General features: G+C 44.8%; 2 protein-coding genes across 2 annotated transcripts in view; one reads left to right on the top strand and one right to left on the bottom strand.

Annotated features, from left to right (window-relative positions):
- Positions 1-603: 603 nt before the first annotated feature.
- On the bottom strand, positions 604-1,679 carry LOC141264466 (uncharacterized). Its single transcript, XM_073676776.1, has 4 exons — positions 1,590-1,679; positions 1,399-1,500; positions 1,208-1,324; positions 604-1,062 (listed from the first exon to the last, which is right to left on the bottom strand). Exons 1-4 carry the CDS (start codon positions 1,677-1,679, stop codon positions 604-606), a joined length of 768 nt encoding a protein of 255 aa, XP_073532877.1.
- Positions 1,680-2,409: 730 nt separating this feature from the next.
- The window catches only part of AACS (acetoacetyl-CoA synthetase), a 104,248-nt gene continuing 82,576 nt past the window's right edge, over positions 2,410-24,081 (top strand). Inside the window, exon 1 of the mRNA XM_073676145.1 lies at positions 2,410-2,645. Coding sequence (XP_073532246.1) covers positions 2,516-2,645 — 130 coding nt within the window. The 5' untranslated portion in view covers positions 2,410-2,515. The remainder of the gene's footprint in view (positions 2,646-24,081) is intronic.

The following is a 24,081-nucleotide window of genomic DNA, read 5'->3' as shown; positions in this document are numbered from 1 at the left end:
GGGCCGATAGAGAGATGACTAGGCAGCAGTGGAGGGACGTTTATGTGAGCCTTTGCTTCCACTGCAGACGTACGGTACAAAGTGGGGACCGGGGACGTGCTTCAGAGAACGAAGGCGCCCAGCAGGGCCGGTGTGCCAAGTAACTCACCATTCTGGGACTTGCGTCGACCCCCGTTAGGGCCTGTGTGAAGTTTTTGAGTTGTCTAGAAAGTGACGATGTTGATGGGCCCAGTAGTGACAGTGACGCCCTTTAGGTTGGGGTATTAAGACTAAGACATCACTGACGATAACACTTGTTTAATTGTAATAATAGAACGATAATTTGTAAATAGCATTATGTCAAAATCCATTGTATCCGAATTGCTGTATTCTCCTTGTAACATAACTTGCTTCCTTTTCACCGTTTGCATTGTCCCCTGATATCATGCCGTAAGCACTCCCTTAATTGTGTTAATCGAATAGAGAGTTGTTGGTTTAAGTACTACTGTCTCCTAATTGTCTGCGCTGTTGCATCCGCGTACCTGTTAACACATGGATAAGAACCTGTCCCCAGTGGGGCCCACAATCTAGATCCCCTATATCAGGCATACAGTAGGGCCACTTTCATAGGAAGTCAATTAACCTATCCATATAATTCTGGAATATGGGGGCAAGTTGGAGTATGCAGAGGAAATCCACATAAACATGAAGAGAACATACAAACTCCATGTACATGTTGTTTTTGGTTGGATTAAAGCCTAGAACTTGGGTGGACAAACCATTGGTGAAACCACACAGGGGCCCAACAGGTAAGGGTGCCGACTCACACCTCCAAAGCAGCACATAAAGCTTATTATGATTAACTATTTTACTGCAAAGGCCCACATTCTGTCCTTGCGCATGCTGTCCTTGCGCATGCTGTCCTTGCGCATGCTGTTCTTGCGCATGCTGTTCTTGCGCATGCTGTTCTTGCGCATGCTGTTCTTGCACACAATGTTCTTGAACATACTGTTCTTGCACGTGCAGTTCTTGCACATGCGGTTCTTGCACAAGCTGTTCTTGCACATGATCTTCTTGCACACCCTGTTCTTGCACATGTAGTTCTTACACATGCTGTTCTTGCACATGCGGTTCTTGCACACGCTGTTCTTGCACACGCTGTTTTTGCACACGCTGTTTACACATGCTGTTCTTGCACGCGCTGTTCTTGCACTTGTAGTTCTTACACATGTGGTTCTTGCACGCGCTGTTCTTGCACATGCTGTTCTTGCACATGCTGTTCTTGCACATGCTGTTCTTGCACGCGCTGTTCTTGCACGCGCTGTTCTTGCACGCGCTGTTTTTGCTCACACTGTTTGCACGCGCTGTTCTTGTACGTCTTGTTCTTGTACGTCTTGTTCTTGCACACACTGTTTACACATGCTGTTCTTGCACACGCCGTTCTTGCACATGCCGTTCTTGCACATGCCGTTCTTGCACATGCCGTTCTTGCACATGCCGTTCTTGCACATGCTGTTTTTGCTCACACTGTTTACACATGCTGTTCTTGCACGCGCTGTTCTTGCATGTCCTGTTCTTGCACACACTGTTTACACATGCTGTTTTTGCACTTGCTGTTTTTGCACTTGCTGTTCTTGCACTTGCTGTTCTTGCACATGCTGTTCTTGCACATGCTGTTTTTGCACACACTGTTTACACATGCTGTTCTTGCACGTTCTGTTCTTGCACACACTGTTTTACACACGCTGTTCTTGCACACGCTGTTCTTGCACACGCTGTTCCCACATGCTGTTTTTGCACACAGTTTACACATGCTGTTCTTGCACGCGCTGTTTACACATGCTGTTTTTGCACGCACTGTTTACACATGTCGTTTTTGCACACGCCGTTCTTGCACATGCCGTTCGTACACAGGAGCTCTGTTCTTTCTGTGTCTGCCATGCAAGAACAAGTACTGTCTTGACTAGGGCTCTGCAAGCTGTTGATCTTCCACTGTTCCTTGTCCAACATGCCAAATATGCCACATGCAGCAGCCATGCCAGTCCACAGTGCTTTGTAGTTTTACAACAGCTGGAGGGACAGTTCTCAGATACTGGTTATTGCTTTATGTTACGCTAATAGAATTTGCAATCATGTTTTTGATTTTTTTTTTTCCATGTTTTTGATTTTTTTTCATAATAGATATTTTTTTCCATGTAATTGATGTCATTTAAATACACAAGAAATAGACTGATACTTGCACAATTAAAAATCCACTTCCACTTTAGCCTCATCGGACCCTGTGAAATACCCTTACTGAATGCCACTTTTTGCATCATGCAGACTATTTCCCTAGAGACGACCTCCAGCAGGTAAAAAAAAAAATCCCATTGAACCCAGACGCAGAGGACACCAAAAAGTCAGCGCTTGGCAGGTTGGGAACAAGGGACTATTTAATAATCACTGCGCGGAAGGATACAGTCACTTCTAGCAAGTAAATAAGAGCGTGTCAGTAGCAGCAGAGAGTGGGAGAGCTGGAGACACAGCAGCGGCCACCATGTGTGAGAAGGAGGAGCTCACCGAGGAGATCATGGAGTCTAAAGTGATGTGGTACCCTGATTCCAAGAAAATAACCCAGATGGACCAGTTCAGAGCCAGGGTGAACACGAGCCATGGGCTCAGGCTGGGTGAGTGGTGCTTGGGCATGGTGACAGCTGGGCAGCTAATAGAGAGTGGCAGAAAGTAATCCAGCTCTGCATTGTGACAAGTCATCAGTGATCAGTGCAGGCATCCCTGGGCTTACATGCACTGGTGATAGGGCACAGTTCACATTAGTGCACTGAGAGCATACCAGGCTGACATGTTTTATCCTCCGCTGTAATGCACTCTCATAAATGAAGCAGATTTCTAACTTTTTCATTATTTGCCATTCTTTTGCCACTGATGCCCAGACCTCCTGATTATCGGCCATGTGCAATGATGTCACATCACGTCACGTAATCATGACAGCCAGTCACAGCCTGCTGCTGATGTCTCTGCTAACATCACATATGTGTCTGGCTGGACATCTGTATGGCAGCATGGTTGTGGTTCAGTGCCCCCCATCTTAGCAAACGGTTCCCTTTAGCGTATAAATTGATTTATAACTAATATATATGAATGACTTTAATGGGGTTCTCCCACCTGCTGGGTCGATGACATCACGTCTACAGATACCCGGCAGCTCACGTGTGATTGTCCTTTTCACAACAGGTATCCCACGCCTGTCGTTTTCATTAGGACACGTGTGATACCCACTGCATTCACACGCGATGGCATCTGCCCGGCTACCACCCCATGCCGATCAGATAACCCCTTTAACATTTAGAAAAAAAAAACATGATGATTGCTGAGATCCCCAGTGAGGATGGGGCGTCTTGTGTTCCCTATTTGTAATGGAGATGTGGTAACGCATGGACAGTCTATTAGACTGACAGCTGAGCGCTCTACTTGGCTGTCTCATAGATGATGAGTAAAGCGATAGTGCTCATACATTCAGTCCTGGGAATCGGGACTCTAGAGACTAAGGGGCTAGCGGGACCGTACTCCGCTATCAGTGTCAGTCCTATAGACATGATTGGCGCTGCCGCCACTCCATTCACTCCTATCACAGTCAAAAAGGACCGGGGAATGGACATTGTGTCCTAGTGATTAGGGGGCTCCCAGCACAGACATTTATCAACTATCCTGTAAATAGCTGATGTCTTTTGTGTGATACCCCTTTAATTAGAAAAAAAATCTTTAGTTTTAAAGGGGTTGTCTCAGCATCAGTAATGGTAAACTATGTAGAGTGCTTGTAAACGAGCAACTGTGCAACTGTAATATTAAAAATTCTCTGTATGTGCAGCGCTTACATTAATAGCGTTATGAACCTGCCCGGCGCCGGCACTTACCTGATCGCTGTGGGGAGAAAATTAATTTTATTCCTCCGGTTTTAGTTTCGGGGGCGACGCCGGCGCTGGTTCAGTCACCACTGTGAAAATGCAGAGTAGCGGTTGTAACCGTTGCCCGACTAACAGCCGGTCCTAATGCTGAGCCAGTGTCATTCATTGCCGGGGGTGCGGCTACAGCCGCTGCTCTCTATAGTCAGCAGTGACTGAACCAGTGACGCTGGGGGGAATAAAGTTAATTTTCTCCCACCAAATCCCACCACGAACAACATCTGCAAGGAGTTTGTATGTTCTCCCCGTGTTTGTGTGGGTTTCCTCCGGGTTCTCCGGTTTCCTCCCACACTCCAAAGACATACTGATAGGGAATCTAGATTGTGAGCCCCGATGGAGACAATGATGATAATGTCTGTAAAGGGCTGTGGAACTGATGGCGCTATATAAGTAAAGTTAAACTGCAGATATGGGGTTAATCCACAGGTTAATAGCATTCTAAAGACGTGAAGCCACAGCACTGAAAGCTTTCTGGAGAAAATTAACCTTCTTTCCTCCTGGCAGCCTCTGGCTTTTAGTCATGGCATACATAGTGGGTGGCGGCTGTAACCACGCCGGCACTGCCTGACAGCCAACTCTGCACTGATGCACTGCTATCAGTCAGTGTGGCGGTGTGGTTACAGCCGCCGCTCACAATGTACTGAGCGGTGACTGAAGCCACGCTGGCCCTGTCTGTATGACTGAAAGCCGAGGGGTTGTCTGGCGGAATAAAGTTAATTTCTTCCCAGTAACCGGGCTTTCAGTGCGGCGGTCGCACAGCTTTAGAACGCTATTAACCTGCAGATTAATCACATACAGTACCTTGAAAAAGTATTCATACCCTTTGAACTTTTCCACATTTTATCATGTTACACCCACAAACTTAAATGTATTTTATTGGGATTTTATGTGATATACCAACACAAAGCAGCAAGTATTTGTAAAATGTAAATTAAATGATACATGGTTTTCTAAATATTTAAAAAATATAAATCAGAATATTGTACTGTGCATATGTATTCAGCCCCCTGTAGTCTGATACCCCTAAATAAAATCCTGAGTGACCAATTGCCTCCAGAAGTCACATAATTAGTAAATTGAGTCCACATGTGTGTAATTTATTCTCAGTGTAAATACAGCTGTTCTGTTAAGGCCTCAGAGATTTCAGCATCATGAAAACTAGGGATACATATATGGAGATGTGTGCAGCGGGGTTAGGTTATAAAAAAATAGCCCAAGCCGTGAACATGTAGCAATGTTTAATCCATTATCCAAGAATGGAAGGAGTATGGCACAACTGCAAGCCTACCAAGACATGGCCGTCCACCTAAACTGACATCCTAAACAAGGAGAGCACTAATTAGAGAAGCAGTCAAGAGGCCCATGGTCTCTCTGGAGGAGCTTCAGAGAACCACAGCTCAGGTGGGACAATCTGTCCCCAGGACAACTATTAGTCTACGGTCACACTATCAGTATTTGGTCAGTATTTTACCTCAGTATTTGTAAGCCAAAACCAGGTGAGGAACAATCAGAGCAAAAGTATAATAGAAACACGTCACCACTTCTGCATTTTTTACCCACTCATGGTTTTGGCTTACAAATACTGATGTGAAATTCTGACCAAATACTGATAGTGTGACTGTACCTTTAGTTGTATACCCCACAAATCTGGTCTTAATGGAAGAGTGGCAAGAAGAAAGCCATTTTTGAAAGCAAGCCATAAGAAGTCTTGTTTGCAGTTTGTGAAAAAAACATGTATAAGACACAGCTAGCTTGTGGAAAAAGGTGCTCTGGTTAGATAAAACCAAAGCAAAACTTTTTGAGCTAAATGCAAAACTTGGCGGAAAGCTAATACAGCACATCACACTGAAAACACCATCCCCAACATCAAACATGGTGGTGGCAGCGTCATGCTGTGTGGATGCTCTTCAGCCGGGATACGGAAGCTGGTCAGAGTTGATGGGTAGATAGATGGAGCTAAATACAGGGAAATCCTGGAGGAAAACCTAGACTAAGGTGTAGGTTCACCTTCCAGCAGGACAATGACCCTAAGCATACTGCCAAAACTACAATGCAGTGGGAATCTTAGGCCCGAGGGCCATTTACGGCTATCGGTGACCTTTTCTCCGGCCTCCAAGCAGATTCCTGGGGACCACAGTGCTTGGGCCGTCAGCTGTGTTTTAATGGCCACCGGCCCATTAATTTCTTCTTGCTCTGTGATCATGTGCACGCAGTGTTCACAACTGAATGCTGAGGTGCGTGCAATGAAAGATTACGTCCTGACAACAGTGCCATCGTCAGGATGTACTTTGTGGGCAGAGTTAGCGCGCAATTTGTACGGCCACCGAAGGATGGTATAAATATCCAAAATGGCCCTAGGTTGAAAGAAGGTTCCCCACCCCTGGTTTAGATGAAAGCATATTCATGTGTTTGAATTGCCCAGTCACAGTCCAGACCTAAATCCCACTGAGAATCGGAGGCAAGCCTTGAAAATTGCTGTTCACAGACGCTCTCCATCCATTCTCATTGAGCTAGAGCTAGTTTGCGAAGAAGAATGGGCAAAAATTTCAGCCTCTAGATATGCAAAGGTGGTAGAGATAGACCCCAAAGGACTTTCAGCAGTAATTGTAGCAAAATGTGGTCTTACAAAGTATTTACTCGGGCGATGGATACAAATACACGTCACAATTTTCAGATTTATATTTTTAAAATAATTAGAAAACCGTGTATCATTTCCTTTACAAATACTTGCCATGTAGTGTTGCTGTATCACAAAATCCCAATAAAATACATTTCAGTATGAATACAGTATTTTTCGGACTATTAGATGCACCGGACCATAAGACGCACCTAGGTTTTAGAGGAAGAAAAAAAATATAAGCAAAAAAATGTGGTCATGATGCCCTCTTAAGGGGAAGGGGGTCTGCTGCTGACACTGTTATATGGGTAATGTCCCCCAATTCTGTTAATATCCCCCATCCTGGTATATATGGCCCCCCTCCTTCCTGTTATACGTGGCCCTCATCCCCATCCTGATATGCATGGCACCCCCATCCCCATCCTGGTATCAGAGTCTGTTTTAGACAAAGAGGGGCCCTAGGCAAAAGTTTAAAGTGGGGCCCCAAATTCTCATATATTGCACCATCACACCGAAACATTTCGGTTGTATTTACATGTTGAATTCAGGCCGTTAAACTACCGTGATCGACAGTATTGAAGTCGTTCGACGCTTGTTTTCCGGCTTCTTTACACCAGCTGAGGAAGAATGATGGGCACAGAACAATCACTAATAGAGCAATCTGTCCCCATACAGTGTCATGTTATCAGCAGCATATCTGCAGTTTTCACCGGGCGATGTGCTGCTGAGTACAATGATTTTTATTCCAGCATAAACAATCCAATCACTCAATGAATAGGCAGCATTTTGCTAGTTTAGTATAATGCACACCATAGTCCTCCATATAGTAAAATGCACTCCCCATAGTGCTCCATATAGTATAATGCACTCTCCTAGTCCTCCATATAGTATAATGCACTCCCCATAGTCCTCCATATAGTATAATGCACTGCCCATAGTCCTCCATATAGTATAATGCACTCCCCATAGTCCTCCATATATTATAATGCACTCCCCATAGTCCATATAGTATAATGCACTCCCCATAGTCCTCCATACAGTATAATGCGCGCCATAGTCCTCCATACAGTATAATGCGCTCCATAGTCCTCCATACAGTATAATACTCCCCATAGTCCTCCATACAGTATAATGTGCCCCATAGTCCTCCATACAGTATAATGCACTCCCCATAGTCCTCCATACAGTTTAATGCACTCCCCATAGTCCTCCATATAGTATAATGCTCACCGCATAGTCCTCCATATAGTATAATACACACCGCATAGTCCTTCGTACAGTATAATGCACTCCGCCTAGTCCTCCATATAGTATAATGCACTTCCCATAGTCCTCCATGCAGTATAATGCACTCCCCATAGTCCTCCATACAGTATAGTGCACTCCCCATAGTCCTCCATATAGTATAATGCACACTGCATAGTCCTCCATATAGTATAATGCACTCCCCATAGTCCTCCATACAGTATAATGCACTGCCCATAGTCCTCCATATAGTATAATACACTCCCCATAGTCCTCCATATAGTATAATGCAGTCTCCATAGTCCTCCATATAGTATAATGCACTCCCCATAGTCCTCCATATAGTATAATGCACTGCCCATATTCCTCCATACAGTATAATGCACTTCCCATAGTCCTCCATACAGTATAATGCGCCCCATAGTCCTCCATATAGTATAATGCACACCCCATAGTCCTCCATATAGTATAATGCACTCCCCATAGTCCTCCATATAGTATAATGCACTCCCCATAGTCCTCCATATAGTATAATGCGCCCCATAGTCCTCCATACAGTTTAATGCACTCCCCATAGTCCTCCATACATTATAATGCACTCACCTTAGTCCTCCATGCATTATAATGCACTCACCTTAGTCCTCCATGCAGTATAATGCACTCCCCATAGTCCTCCATATAGTATAATGCACACCGCATAGTCCTCCATATAGTATAATGCACTCCCCATAGTCCTCCATATAGTATAATGCACTCCCCATAGTCCTCCATACAGTATAATGTACTGCCCATAGTCCTCCATATAGTATAATGCACTCCCCATAGTCCTCCATATAGTATAATGCAGTCTCCATAGTCCTCCATATAGTATAATGCACTCCCCATAGTCCTCCATATAGTATAATGCACTGCCCATATTCCTCCATACAGTGTAATGCACTTCCCATAGTCCTCCATACAGTATAATGCGCCCCATAGTCCTCCATATAGTATAATGCACACCCCATAGTCCTCCATATAGTATAATGCACTCCCCATAGTCCTCCATATAGTATAATGCACTCCCCATAGTCCTCCATACATTATAATGCACTCCCCATAGTCCTCCATACATTATAATGCACTCCCCATAGTCCTCCAAATAGTATAATGCAGTCCCCATAGTCCTCCATATAGTATAATGCACTCCCCATAGTCCTCCATATAGTATAATGCGCCCCATAGTCCTCCATATAGTATAATGCACTGCCCATATTCCTCCATATAGTATAATGCGCCATAGTCCTTCATACAGTATAATGCACTCCCCATAGTCCTCCATACAGTATAATGCACTCACCTTAGTCCTCCATATAGTATAATGCACACCCCATAGTCCTCCATATAGTATAATGCACACCCCATAGTCCTCCATACAGTATAATGCACTCCGCATAGACCTCCATATAGTATAATGCACACCCCATAGTCCTTTATACAGTATAATGCACTCCCCATAGTCCTTTATACAGTATAATGCACTCCCCATAGTCCTCCATACAGTATAATACACTCCCCATAGTCCTCCATATAGTATAATGCACTGCCCATATTCTTCCATACAGTATAATGCACTTCCCATAGTCCTCCATACAGTATAATGCGCCCCATAGTCCTCCATATAGTATAATGCACTTCCCATAGTTCTCCATGCAGTATAATGCGCCCCATAGTCCTCCATATAGTATAATGCACACCCCATAGTCCTCCATATAGTATAATGCACTCCCCATAGTCCTCCATATAGTATAATGCACTCCCCATAGTCCTCCATATAGTATAATGCACCCCATAGTCCTCCATACAGTTTAATGCACTCCCCATAGTCCTCCATACATTATAATGCACTCACCTTAGTCCTCCATGCAGTATAATGCACTCCCCATAGACCTCCATACAGTATAATGCACTCCCCATAGTCCTCCATATAGTATAATGCACACCGCATAGTCCTCCATATAGTATAATGCACTCCCCATAGTCCTCCATATAGTATAATGCACTCCCCATAGTCCTCCATACAGTATAATGCACTGCCCATAGTCCTCCATATAGTATAATGCACTCCCCATAGTCCTCCATATAGTATAATGCAGTCTCCATAGTCCTCCATGTAGTATAATGCACTCCCCATAGTCCTCCATATAGTATAATGCACTGCCCATATTCCTCCATACAGTGTAATGCACTTCCCATAGTCCTCCATACAGTATAATGCGCCCCATTGTCCTCCATATAGTATAATGCACACCCCATAGTCCTCCATATAGTATAATGCACTCCCCATAGTCCTCCATATAGTATAATGCACTCCCCATAGTCCTCCATATAGTATAATGAGCCCCATAGTCCTCCATACAGTTTAATGCACTCACCTTAGTCCTCCATACATTATAATGCACTCACCTTAGTCCTCCATACAGTATAATGCACTCTCCATAGTCCTCCATATAGTATAATGCCGTCCCCATAGTCCTCCATATAGTATAATGCACTCCCCATAGTCCTCCATATAGTATAATGCGCCCCATAGTCCTCCATATAGTATAATGCACTGCCCATATTCCTCCATATAGTATAATGCGCCATAGTCCTTCATACAGTATAATGCACTCCCCATAGTCCTCCATACAGTATAATGCACTGCCCATATTCCTCCATACTGTATAATGCACTTCCCATAGTCCTCCATACAGTATAATGCGCCCCATAGTCCTCCATATAGTATAATGCGCCCCCCATAGTCCTCCATATAGTATAATGCACTCCCCATAGTCCTCCATATAGTATAATGCACTCCCCATAGTTCTCCATATAGTATAATGCACTCCCCATAGTCCTCCATATAGTATAATGCGCCCCATAGTCCTCCATACAGTATAATGCACTCCCCATAGTCCTCCATACATTATAATGCACTCCCCATAGTCCTCCATACATTATAATGCACTCCCCATAGTCCTCCAAATAGTATAATGCAGTCCCCATAGTCCTCCATATAGTATAATGCACTCCCCATAGTCCTCCATATAGTATAATGTGCCCCATAGTCCTCCATATAGTATAATGCACTGCCCATATTCCTCCATATAGTATAATGCGCCATAGTCCTTCATACAGTATAATGCACTCCCCATAGTCCTCCATACAGTATAATGCACTCACCTTAGTCCTCCATATAGTATAATGCACACCCCATAGTCCTCCATACAGTATAATGCACTCCGCATAGACCTCCATATAGTATAATGCACACCCCATAGTCCTTTATACAGTATAATGCACTCCCCATAGTCCTTTATACAGTATAATGCACTCCCCATAGTCCTCCATACAGTATAATGCACTTCCCATAGTCCTCCATACAGTATAATGCGCCCCATAGTCCTCCATATAGTATAATGCACTTCCCATAGTTCTCCATACAGTATAATGCGCCCCATAGTCCTCCATATAGTATAATGCACACCCCATAGTCCTCCATATAGTATAATGCACTCCCCATAGTCCTCCATATAGTATAATGCACTCCCCATAGTCCTCCATATAGTATAATGCACCCCATAGTCCTCCATACAGTTTAATGCACTCCCCATAGTCCTCCATACATTATAATGCACTCACCTTAGTCCTCCATGCAGTATAATGCACTCCCCATAGACCTCCATACAGTATAATGCACTCCCCATAGTCCTCCATATAGTATAATGCACACCGCATAGTCCTCCATATAGTATAATGCACTCCCCATAGTCCTCCATATAGTATAATGCACTCCCCATAGTCCTCCATACAGTATAATGCACTGCCCATAGTCCTCCATATAGTATAATGCACTCCCCATAGTCCTCCATATAGTATAATGCAGTCTCCATAGTCCTCCATATAGTATAATGCACTCCCCATAGTCCTCCATATAGTATAATGCACTGCCCATATTCCTCCATACAGTGTAATGCACTTCCCATAGTCCTCCATACAGTATAATGCGCCCCATAGTCCTCCATATAGTATAATGCACACCCCATAGTCCTCCATATAGTATAATGCACTCCCCATAGTCCTCCATATAGTATAATGCACTCCCCATAGTCCTCCATATAGTATAATGCGCCCCATAGTCCTCCATACAGTTTAATGCACTCACCTTAGTCCTCCATACATTATAATGCACTCACCTTAGTCCTCCATACAGTATAATGCACTCTCCATAGTCCTCCATATAGTATAATGCCGTCCCCATAGTCCTCCATATAGTATAATGCACTCCCCATAGTCCTCCATATAGTATAATGCGCCCCATAGTCCTCCATATAGTATAATGCACTGCCCATATTCCTCCATATAGTATAATGCGCCATAGTCCTTCATACAGTATAATGCACTCCCCATAGTCCTCCATACAGTATAATGCACTCACCTTAGTCCTCCATATAGTATAATGCACACCCCATAGTCCTCCATATAGTATAATGCACACCCCATAGTCCTCCATACAGTATAATGCAGTCTCCATAGTCCTCCATATAGTATAATGCACTCCCCATAGTCCTCCATATAGTATAATGCACTCCCCATATTCCTCCATACTGTAATGCACTTCCCATAGTCCTCCATACAGTATAATGCGCCCCATAGTCCTCCATATAGTATAATGCGCCCCCCATAGTCCTCCATATAGTATAATGCGCCCCCCATAGTCCTCCATATAGTATAATGCACTCCCCATAGTCCTCCATATAGTATAATGCGCCCCATAGTCCTCCATACAGTATAATGCACTCCCCATAGTCCTCCATACATTATAATGCACTCACCTTAGTCCTCCATACAGTATAATGCACTCCCCATAGTCCTCCAAATAGTATAATGCAGTCCCCATAGTCCTCCATATAGTATAATGCACTCCCCATAGTCCTCCATATAGTATAATGCGCCCCATAGTCCTCCATATAGTATAATGCACTGCCCATATTCCTCCATATAGTATAATGCGCCATAGTCCTTCATACAGTATAATGCACTCCCCATAGTCCTCCATACAGTATAATGCACTCACCTTAGTCCTCCATATAGTATAATGCACACCCCATAGTCCTCCATATAGTATAATGCACACCCCATAGTCCTCCATACAGTATAATGCACTCCGCATAGACCTCCATATAGTATAATGCACACCCCATAGTCCTTTATACAGTATAATGCACTCCCCATAGTCCTTTATACAGTATAATGCACTCCCCATAGTCCTCCATATAGTAAAATGCACTCCCCAGAATATTCATGGTCTCTAATAGCGGGCACACAGACCGCACAGCCACTTCCGGAGCCACGCTGCGGGTACAGTGTGCACGCTATTAAGGAGAGTGAATGGTCACTGCTCCCCACGCACACAGTCCCGGCGTGGGGAGCAGTGACTATTCCAGCACAGCATCTCACATTGTGAGGGCGCATGGCAGTTACACCATGTGCGTCTCACACAGTGAGATCCCTGTCAGCAGCAGAGCAGGACGCAGTGGTGATGCAGTGAGGAGGTGAGTATAATTGTTTATTTTTTTATGTGCAGCGTGATGGGGATCAGGGGGGCCATACATACCAGGAAGAGGTATGAGGGGGGCCATACATACCAGGATGAGGGATGACGGGTGCCATACATACCAGGATGAGGGATGCAGTGTGACATACATACCAGGATGAGGGATGCAGGGTGCCATACATACCAGGAGCCGCGCTGCAAGTACAGTGTGCACACTATTAAGGAAAATGAATATTCACTGCTCCCCACGCCTAATATTAATTTTCTTTAGCAGCGGACACAGTGTAGGATGCAGCAGTGGGCTACTGCCTCCTGTATCCCGCTCCTCCTCCGCTGCAACTCACCCCGCACCACTCACAGCCACAGTATATCTATAATATAACGTCCCTCTGTCTGAAGCCTCTATAGACTGCGCATGCGCGACACGCAGTCTGGCTCCAGACAGAAGAATGCATGGAGCCGCTACAGGTAAGAGGAGTGTATGGCTATGGAGATCGCGGTATGCGTAGACACTGAATGCATACCGCGATCTCTGGCGCCATACTTACTTACTGGGAGGAGCGTTGCTGCGGCGCCTCTCTTCTTGCCGGAGACCGGGGCAGGAGTGAAGGCGTCGGAGTCGGCGCATGCGCATAGCGCTATCCGGCGCCATTTTACTGAAGACACATTAGCAGTGTGTCTTCTGCAAAATGGCGTCGGACAGCGCGGTATAGACACGCGCGTACTCCGGCTCCACACTCCTCCCCCGGCCTCCGGCAGAACAGGACACCGCAGTGCTGGAGCACAGGGAAGAAAGGTGAGTATAAGTGTTTTTTTTTTCTATGTGTGCAGCGTGAAAGGGATGAGGGGTGCCACACATACCAGGATTGGGGGGTGAGGGGGCCACACATACCAGGATTGGGGGGTGAGTGGGCCACACATACCAGGATTGGGAGGTGAGGGGGCCACACATACCATGATTGGGGGGTGAGGGGAACCATACATACCAGGATTTGGGGATGATGGGGCCACGCATACCAGGATTGAGGGGTGAGGGGACCATGTATACCAGGATTGGAGGGTGAGGGGACCATGCATACCAGGATTGGGGGATTAGGGGTACCATGCAGGATATGGGTACCATGCATACAAGGATTGGGGGATGTGGGGTACCATGCATACCAGGCTTGGGGAATGAGGGGTGCCATGCATACCAGGATTGGGGATGAGGAGTACCATGCATACCAGAATAGGAATGCGGGGTACCATGCATACTAGGATGATGGATGGGGTGCCATGCATACCAGGATGAGGGGTACCATGCATACCAGAATAGGGAAGAGGGGTACCATGCATACCAGGATTGGGGGGTGAGGGGACCATGCATACCAGGATTGGGGGTGAGGGGACCATGCATACCAGGATTGGGGGATGAGGGGGCCATGCATACCAGGATTGGGGATGAGGGTTGCCATGCATACCAGGATTTGGGGGTGAGGGGTGCCATGCATACCAGCATTGGGGATGAGGAGTACCATGCATACCAGAATAGGAATGCGGGGTACCATGCATACCAGGATGATGGATGGGGTACCATACATACCAGAATAGGAATATGTGGTGCCATGCATACCAGGATTGGGGGATGAGGAGTGCCATGCATACCAGGATAGGGATGAGGGGGCCTTACATACCAGGATTGGGGATGAAGGAGCCTTACATACCAGGATGTGGGGATGAGGGAGCCTTGCATACCAGGATGTGTGGATGAGGGGTGCCATGTATACCAGGATGAGGGGTACCATACATACCAGAAAGGGGCGTGGGGTACCATGCATACCAGGATGAGGGATGGGGTGCCATGCATACCAGGATGAGGGGGTACCATGCATACCAGGATAGGAATGCGGGGTACCATGCATACCAGGATTGAGGGATAAGGAGGCCATACATACCAGAATTGGGATGAGGGGTGCCATGTATGCCAGGATGAGGAGTACCATACATACCAGAATAGGGATGCGGGGTACCATGCATACCAGGATGAGGGATGGGGTGCCATACATACCAGGATGATGGGTACCATTCATACCAGGATAGGGATGTGGGATACCATGCATACCAGGATGAGGGATGGGGTACCATACATACCAGGATAGGGATGGGGAGTGCCATGCATACCAGGATTGGGGATGAGGAAGCCATGCATACCAGGATGAGGGATTGGGTACCATACATACCAGGATTGGGGGATGAGGGGTGCCATGCATGCCACGATTGGGGATGAGGGGTGCCATGCATACCAGGATTGGGGATGAGGAGTGCCATGCATACCAGGATTGGGGATGAGGGGTGCCATGCATATCAGGATTGGGGATGAGGGGTGCCATGCATACCAGGATAGGGATCTGGGGGGGGCCATGCATACCAGGATTTGAATAACGGGCCATGTATACCAGGGTAGGGAAGAGGGGTACCATGTATATCAGGATGAGGTGCCATGCATACCAGGATAGGGATGAGGGGTACCATGCATACCAGGATGAGGGGTACTATACATACCCGGATAGGGATGAGGGATGGGGTACCATTCATACCAGGATTGGGTATGAGGGAGTCATGCATACCAGGATGAGGGGCGCCATGCATGCCAGGATTGGGGATTAGGGGTGCCATGCATACCAGGATTGGGGGGTGAGGGGACCATGCATACCAGGATTGGGTTTGAGGGGACCATGCATACCAGGATTGGGGGATGAGGGGGCCATGAATACCAGGATTGGGGATGAGGGTTGCTACCAGGATTGGGGGGTGAGGGGTGCCATGCATACCAGCATTGGGGATGAGGAGTACCATGCATACCAGAATAGGAATGCGGGGTACCATGCATACCAGGATGATGGATGGGGTACCATACATACCAGAATAGGAATATGTGGTGCCATGCATACCAGGATTGGGGGATGAGGAGTGTCATGCATACCAGGATAGGGATGAGGGGGCCTTACATACCGGGATTGGGGATGAGGAAGCCTTACATACCAGGATGTGGGGATGAGGGAGCCTTACATACCAGGATGTGGGGATGAGGGAGCCATGCATACCAGGATGAGGGGTTGGGTGCCATGCATTTCAGGAATTGGAATGAGGGGTGCCATGTGTACCCGGATGAGGGGTACCATACATACCAGAAAGGGGCGTGGGGTACCATGCATACCAGGATGAGGGATGGGGTGCCATGCATACCAGGATGAGGGGTACCATGCATACCAGGATAGGAATGCGGGGTACCATGCATACCAGGATTGAGGGATAAGGAGGCCATACATACCAGAATTGGGATGAGGGGTGCCATGTATACCAGGATGAGGGGTACCATGCATACCAGGATAGGAATGCGGGGTACCATGCATACCAGGATTGAGGGATAAGGAGGCCATACATACCAGAATTGGGATGAGGGGTGCCATGTATACCAGGATGAGGGGTACCATACATACCAGAATAGGGATGCGGGGTACCATGCATACCAGGTTGAGGGATGGGGTGCCATGCATACCAGGATGAGGGGTACCATTCATACCAGGATAGGGATGTGGGGTACCATGCATACCAGGATGAGGGATGGGGTATCATACATACCAGGATAGGGATGGGGAGTGCCATGCATACCAGGATTGGGGATGAGGGGTACCATGCATACCAGGATTGGGGATGAGGAAGCCATGCATACCAGGATGAGGGATTGGGTACCATACATACCAGGATTGGGGGATGAGGGGTGCCATACATACCAGGATTGGGATGAGGGGGCCATGCATGCCACGATTGGGGATGAGGGGTGCCATGCATACCAGGATTGGGGATGAGGGGTGCCATGCATACCAGGATTGGGGATGAGGGGTGCCATGCATACCAGGATAGGGATCTGGGGGGGGCCATGCATACCAGGATTCGAATGACGGGCCATGTATACCAGGATAGGGAAGAGGGGTACCATGTATATCAGGATGAGGTGCCATGCATACCAGGATAGGGATGAGGGGTACCATGCATACCAGGATTAGGGGTACTATACATACCAGGATAGGGATGAGGGATGGGGTACCATTCATACCAGGATTGGGTATGAGGGAGCCATGCATACCAGGATGAGGGGCGCCATGCATGCCAGGATTGGGGATTAGGGGCGCCATGCATGCCAGGATTGGGTATGAGGGATGCCATGCATTCCAGGATTGGGGATGAGGGATGTCATGCATTCCAGGATTGGGGGTGAGTGGTGCCATGTATACCAGGATTGGTGGTGATACCACAGGAGACCATCCACAACCTCATCAGGAGCATGCCCAGGCGTTGTAGGGAGGTCATACAGGCACGTGGAGGCCACACACAATACTGAGCCTCATTTTTACTTGTTTTAAGGACATTACATCAAAGTTGGATCAGCCTGTAGTGTGTTTCTACACTTTAATTTTGGGGGTGACTCCAAATCCAGGCCTCCATTGGTTAATAAATTTGATTTCCATTGATTATTTTTGTGTGATTTTGTTGTCAGCACATTCAACTTTGCACAGAACAAAGTATTCAATGAGAATATTTCATTCATTCAGATCTAGGGTGTGTTATTTGAGTGTTCCCTTTATTTTTTTGAGCAGTATATATATATATATATATATATATATATATATATATATATATATATATATATATATATTGGACTATAAGACGCACACCCCACTTTCCTCCAAATTTTTGGAGGAAAAAAGTGTGTCTTATAGTCCGAAAAATACGGTACTTTTAGAAGGCACTGTATCTGCAGGTTAGTAGCATTTGGGGACATGACAGGTTCCCGTTAATGTTAATAGAAAAGTTTGCTCAAAGCATTTCCATTGTGCAGCCTCATCTGTCACCTCATCCAGCTTATCCACATGTAATCAGATAACGTGGCCACTAATAGCATTGAAGGCCTCTTTCACTAAAAATCGCTTAGCACTTCGTCAGAGACATAAGGTTACATGCTTTTCTTTGGTTCGCAGGCATCACTGACATTTCAGATCGGGACATAACTTGGTCTTGTATTTATACATTGTGCTTTTATGCACAACTTGTTTTCTCTACTTCATAAAGTCTTTCTGCTTCTTAGTTTATTGATTCTCTGTCTTATTAAAAGGAACATGTTACTTTGTAGCATTACTTTTTGGACCTCATAAAAAAGCAAGCAAACAAAAAATGGTGGCATTTCCTACTATTTATTCAGTAGTGGTCTTCTGAGTGACAGTTTTCCAAGTGAGTTTGCCAAGAGAAGACGGGTCATTGACAAAGTAGTGACCTTTCAGTCAAACACTGGAGGCAGGTGTTGGGGCATCAAATACCCGGACTGGCAAGAGAAGACCAAGTGCAGTGTCCATCCCCTCTGCATTTGTGCCTCATTAGCGTATAACTTCAATGGCTGATTCTAACACATATTTCTTCAAAAAGTACCAATTTAATCTGCATTAAAGACTTTGGCCACTACTTTTTTATTGATGGCCTATTCTTCGATAGGCCATCAATATCGGATTGGTGGGGCTGCGAAACCTGGCACTCTCGTCAATCAGCTGTTACCGGCGGTGGACAGAAAAATAGCAGTGCTCACCACGTGCCTTGTTATAATAGGGTTCACACAATATTGCCCAGTTCACTGTCTTTGCTTGTCTACAGAAAAAGTTCATCTCCAAAAAATATAATAATCCAGCACTTGGGGATTAAAATTTCTTGTAACTTTACACACATCTGCTGAGAACAAGGGTCCAAAACGTGTTGATGATTTGCACATGCTATCATGATTGTCACTATGAAGTTTTTATGGAGATGTTAAAGAGAATCTGATCAACCCTCCTAAGCCGCCTATATGGGCAATTAGGTCATAGGAAGCTGAATAAAATGATACTTTGATATCTGCAAACGGACATCTTATTCCAGATTAATCCTTTTTTTTTTTTTTTTTTAAATTTTCAAATTTAAATTTAATTTAGTCAGACCGTGGCAATTTTTTTACACAGTAACAGGATGACAACTACAATATATGCCCACAAGGCTCAATAGAAATAAACATACACTGTAAATAATCCAACCGAAGAGGTTAGTCTAAGTAAGTCTTAAAGATTGACCATATTTGGGCTGTGGGGAACATAGCAAGGTGAAGAAGAGGAGGGTGGATTAATGTTTGAGGGAAGATCGCAGTGCAGAATGCGAGGTATTGGGGGGGCTCCCAAATGTGAGCGGCAGGGAGAGACTGGCCTAAAGAAGATGAATTTCCAATGGATCTGTATAGGGGCGAGGTCAGGAAAGAGTCCCAGTAAACCATGTTTTTCTTAATATGTAAATGAGCTGTTCCAGGCTAAGGACCGGACACTGATCTCCCTGAAAATCTTCCTGAGAAAGGAGAGTTGCCAGTGTGAGACATGTAACTAACACAGGTCAGTAGAACTTAACTTTGTCTTCTTACAAGCACACTTGCTGCAGCTCTCACAGCTCTGCTGTATTACAACAATATTACAACCCTGTCTGCCTGTGAGCTGGAAGCTGAGAGGAGCCTGCAGATGTGTCAGGTATAATCACACACAGCTCTGCAGTGACATCAGGAGAGCAGAGAGCGGCCATTACACATCACACCGGTAACTCCCCCTTCTATTTATAATAATCTCTGGAGGCAGATTCTCATACAGATCAGTATCCGGCCCATAGCCTGGAACAGCTCATTTACATATTAAGACAAACGTGGATTTCTCTGGAATAAGACATCGGATCACAGATATCAAGATATCATTTATTCAGCTTTCTATAATCTGCATACCTATATAGTTGGCTTAGGAGGGTTCATCCTACTGACCTATTTCCTTTAGTAAAGTTACTGATATATGACGTACTGGTAAGTTTTATGCCGGCTCCCTGCCTTTGATATGGGTTCGCACGTCGAGCCTGCTTCCTTTCTGGATGATGATGATCATCATCTTCCTCTAACAGCCCACGGCTGTTAACATGCTAAATGCTAGACTTAACATGCGCCAGCGGGGGGCGCTTCATTACACGCACCCGTGACATGATTGCTGAGCACCTATGGGTTGCCATGACAACCAGGGGTCTACTCAAGACCCTTGTGCCTGACATGACATGCCTGACATGACAGTACTACTGTGAAAACCAGCCTGTGGCTGGCGTTAATATGAGACCTTGACCCTAGGAATTCATAAGAGACCGCATCTTCAAGTCCCCTAAAGGGACTAACAAATACAGTGAAAAGTGGAAAAAAAGTTTAACATTTTTTTTGACAGCTCAAATCACCTTTCCTTTTCCCCCATTAAGAAATAAAATTTAAAAATACATACATATTTGATATCGCTTCTTTCGTAAAAATCCGATCTATCAAAATATAAAATAAATTAATCCAATTGGTAAACAGCATAACTAGAAAAAAAATCAAAACTCCAGAACTGTGTTTTTTTTGACTGCCAAAACAACACAAAAAAATGAATGGATAGTGTCATTCAAAAGTACAATTCATGCTGCAAAAAACAAGCCCTCACTCATTTATGTTGATGGAAAAATAAAAAAGTTATGGCTCTTGGTATATGGGGAGGAAAAAACAAAAGACCAAAAAAATGTAAAATCGCACGGTCGGAAAGGGTTAACCCCAATTGCTGGAATGCTATATTTTTTTCCCAGCTATGAGATAGATTTCTGCTAGAATTTCCAAAATTTTCTTGTTTAAATTATAATAAATGTGATGGACTGTGGATCACTACGCACTCCTACTACACTGTGTTCCAAATTATTATGCAAATAATATTTTCTCAGATTTTCCCAAATTACCTATATGAATTGCAGTCATTGTAATTTTCCAGTCAAATAACTATTAGAGTACAATTGAAAGGTTTTTGTACAAACTGCCTATGATAACAGTATATTTTTTAAAAAATAAAACACTCAAACTGCACTCAGGATGCATGTTCCAAATTATTATGCACAGCAGAGTTTTCAACCTTTTCATTTTAATAAAGAACAAAAAAATGGTCATTTTTGAAATTATAAGCATTAGCAGGTTATTACAAACTGAAATCAAACAGTTTTCAACTCAAAACTTTATTCTAGGTGATGTAACATTTGCACATAGGACCCCTTGTTCGAAAGGAGCTTCTGAACTCTCTCATTCATTGAATTTGTCAGGTTTTGGATGGTTTCTGCTTCAATTGTTTTGCATGAGGACAGAATACCCTCCCAGAGCTGTTGCTTAGATGTGAACTGCCTCCCGCCATGATAGACACTCCTTTTGATGATGCTCCAGAGGTTCTCAATGGGGTTGAGGTCAGGGGAGCATGGGGGCCACACCATAAGTTTGTCCCCTTTTATGCCCACAACAGCCAGAGATACAGATGTGTTATGTGCAGCATGAGACGGGGCATTATCATGCATGAAATGATCTCGATGGTCCAGATGGATGGAGTGGAGGATGGCTAGTTGATGGACACCCCATGCAAACACGGCTACGGCGCCAACAAGGAGGAGGTGGAGTAATGTTTTGGGCTGGAATCATGGGGAGAGAGATTGTCGGCCCTTTTAGGATCCCTGAACGGGTAAAGATGAACTCCATAATGTATGTTGAGTTTCTCAAACAGCACTTCCTGCCATGGTTCAAGAAGAAGAACCGTGCATTCCGCAGCAAGATCATTTTCATGCATGATAATGCCCCGTCTCATGCTGCACATAACACATCTGCATCTCTGGCTGCTGTGGGCATAAAAGGGGACAAACTTATGGTGTGGCCCCAAAACTCCCCTGAGCTCAACCCCATTGAGAACCTCTGGAGCATCATCAAAAGGAGTGTCTATGATGGCGGGAGGCAGTTCACATCTAAGCAACAGCTCTGGGAGGGTATTCTGTCCTCATGCAAAACAATTGAAGCAGAAACCATCCAAAACCTGACAAATTCAATGAATGAGAAAGTTCAGAAGCTCCTTTCGAACAAGGGGTCTTATGTGCAAATGTTACATCACCTAGAATAAAGTTTTGAGTTGAAAACTGTTTGATTTCAGTTTGTAATAACCTGCTAATGCTTATCATTTCAAAAATGACCATTTTTTTGTTCTTTATTAAAATGAAAAGGTTGAAAACTCTGCTGTGCATAATAATTTGGAACATGCATTTTGAGTGCCGTTTGAGTGTTTTATTTTTTTAAAAATATACTGTTATCATAGGCAGTTTGTGCAAAAAACTTTCAATTGTACTCTAATAGTTATGCTAAACCGGATGGAATAGCATGCCGCTGCAAGATGCTGTGGTAGCCATGCTGGTTCAGTATGCCTTCAATTTTGAATAAATCCCCAACAGTGTCACCAGCAAAGCACCCCCACACCATCACACCTCCTCCTCCATGCTTCACGGTGGGAACCAGGCATGTAGAGTCCATCCGTTCACCTTTTCTGCGTCGCACAAAGACACTGTGGTTTAAACCAAAGATCTCAAATTTGGACTCATCAGACCAAAGCACAGATTTCCACTGGTTTAATGTCCATTACTTGTGTTCTTTAGCCCAAACAAGTCTCTTCTGCTTGTTGCCTGTCCTTAGCAGTGGTTTCCTAGCAGCTATTTTACCATGAAGGCCTGCTGCACAAAGTCTCCTCTTAACAGTTGTTGAAGAGATGTGTCTGCTGCTAGAACTCTGTGTGGCATTGACCTGGTCTCTAATCTGAGCTGCTGTTAACCTGCGATTTCTGAGGCTTGTGACTCGGATAAACTTATCCTCAGAAGCAGAGGTGACTCTTGGTCTTCCTTTCCTGGGGCGGTCCTCATGTGAGCCAGTTTCTTTGTAGCACTTGATGGTTTTTGCAACTGCACTTGGGGACACTTTCAAAGTTTTCCCAATTTTTCGTACTGACTGACCATTTCTTAAAGTAATGATGGCCACTCGTTTTTCTTTACTTAGCTGTTTTTTTCTTGCCATAATACAAATTCTAACAGTCTATTCAGTAGGACTATCAGCTGTGTATCCACCAGACTTCTGCACAACACAACTGATGGTCCCAACCCCATTGATAAGGCAAGAAATCCCACTTATTAAACCTGACAGGGCACACCTGTGAAGTGAAAACCATTTCCGGTGACTACCTCTTGAAGCTCATCAAGAGAATGCCAAGAGTGTGCAAAGCAGTCATCAAAGCAAAAGGTGGCTACTTTGAAGAAACTAGAATATAAGACATATTTTCAGTTGTTTCACACTTTTTTGTTAAGTATATAATTCCACATGTGTTAATTCATAGTTTTGATGCCTTCAGTGTGAATGTACAATTTTCATAGTCATGAAAATACAGAAAAATCTTTAAATGAGAAGGTGTGTCCAAACTTTTGGTCTGTACTGTATATAAGCAACATTAGATAATATACCAGACTGATACTTCTGTGGCCACGTAACCTCACATGACTCCTCTAAATGTGAGAAAAGTTATACCACAAGCAGTGAGGCACTTGGCCTTGTGAACATAAAGTCTTCCTATTAGGCCAGAAGGCATTAGTACAAGGGGCGTTTGTGTTCACCCTACAAGTTGGCAGAATACCATACACTGTATTGAATGCTATTTCCATTATAGTCACATAAATGATATATGAATAGATCTATTCTCTATGTGGTTAGGAGGTTATAGATTTTATAGATCTTATTCACGCATTGCTTTTGTAACCTTTTTATG

This window comes from Phyllobates terribilis, unplaced genomic scaffold (genome assembly GCF_046119375.1).
Source record: "Phyllobates terribilis strain yellow unplaced genomic scaffold, ASM4611937v1 Scaffold_1__5_contigs__length_1240528914, whole genome shotgun sequence".
Taxonomy (NCBI): Eukaryota; Metazoa; Chordata; class Amphibia; order Anura; family Dendrobatidae; genus Phyllobates; species Phyllobates terribilis.
This window is presented reverse-complemented; position numbering and strand designations above follow the sequence as displayed.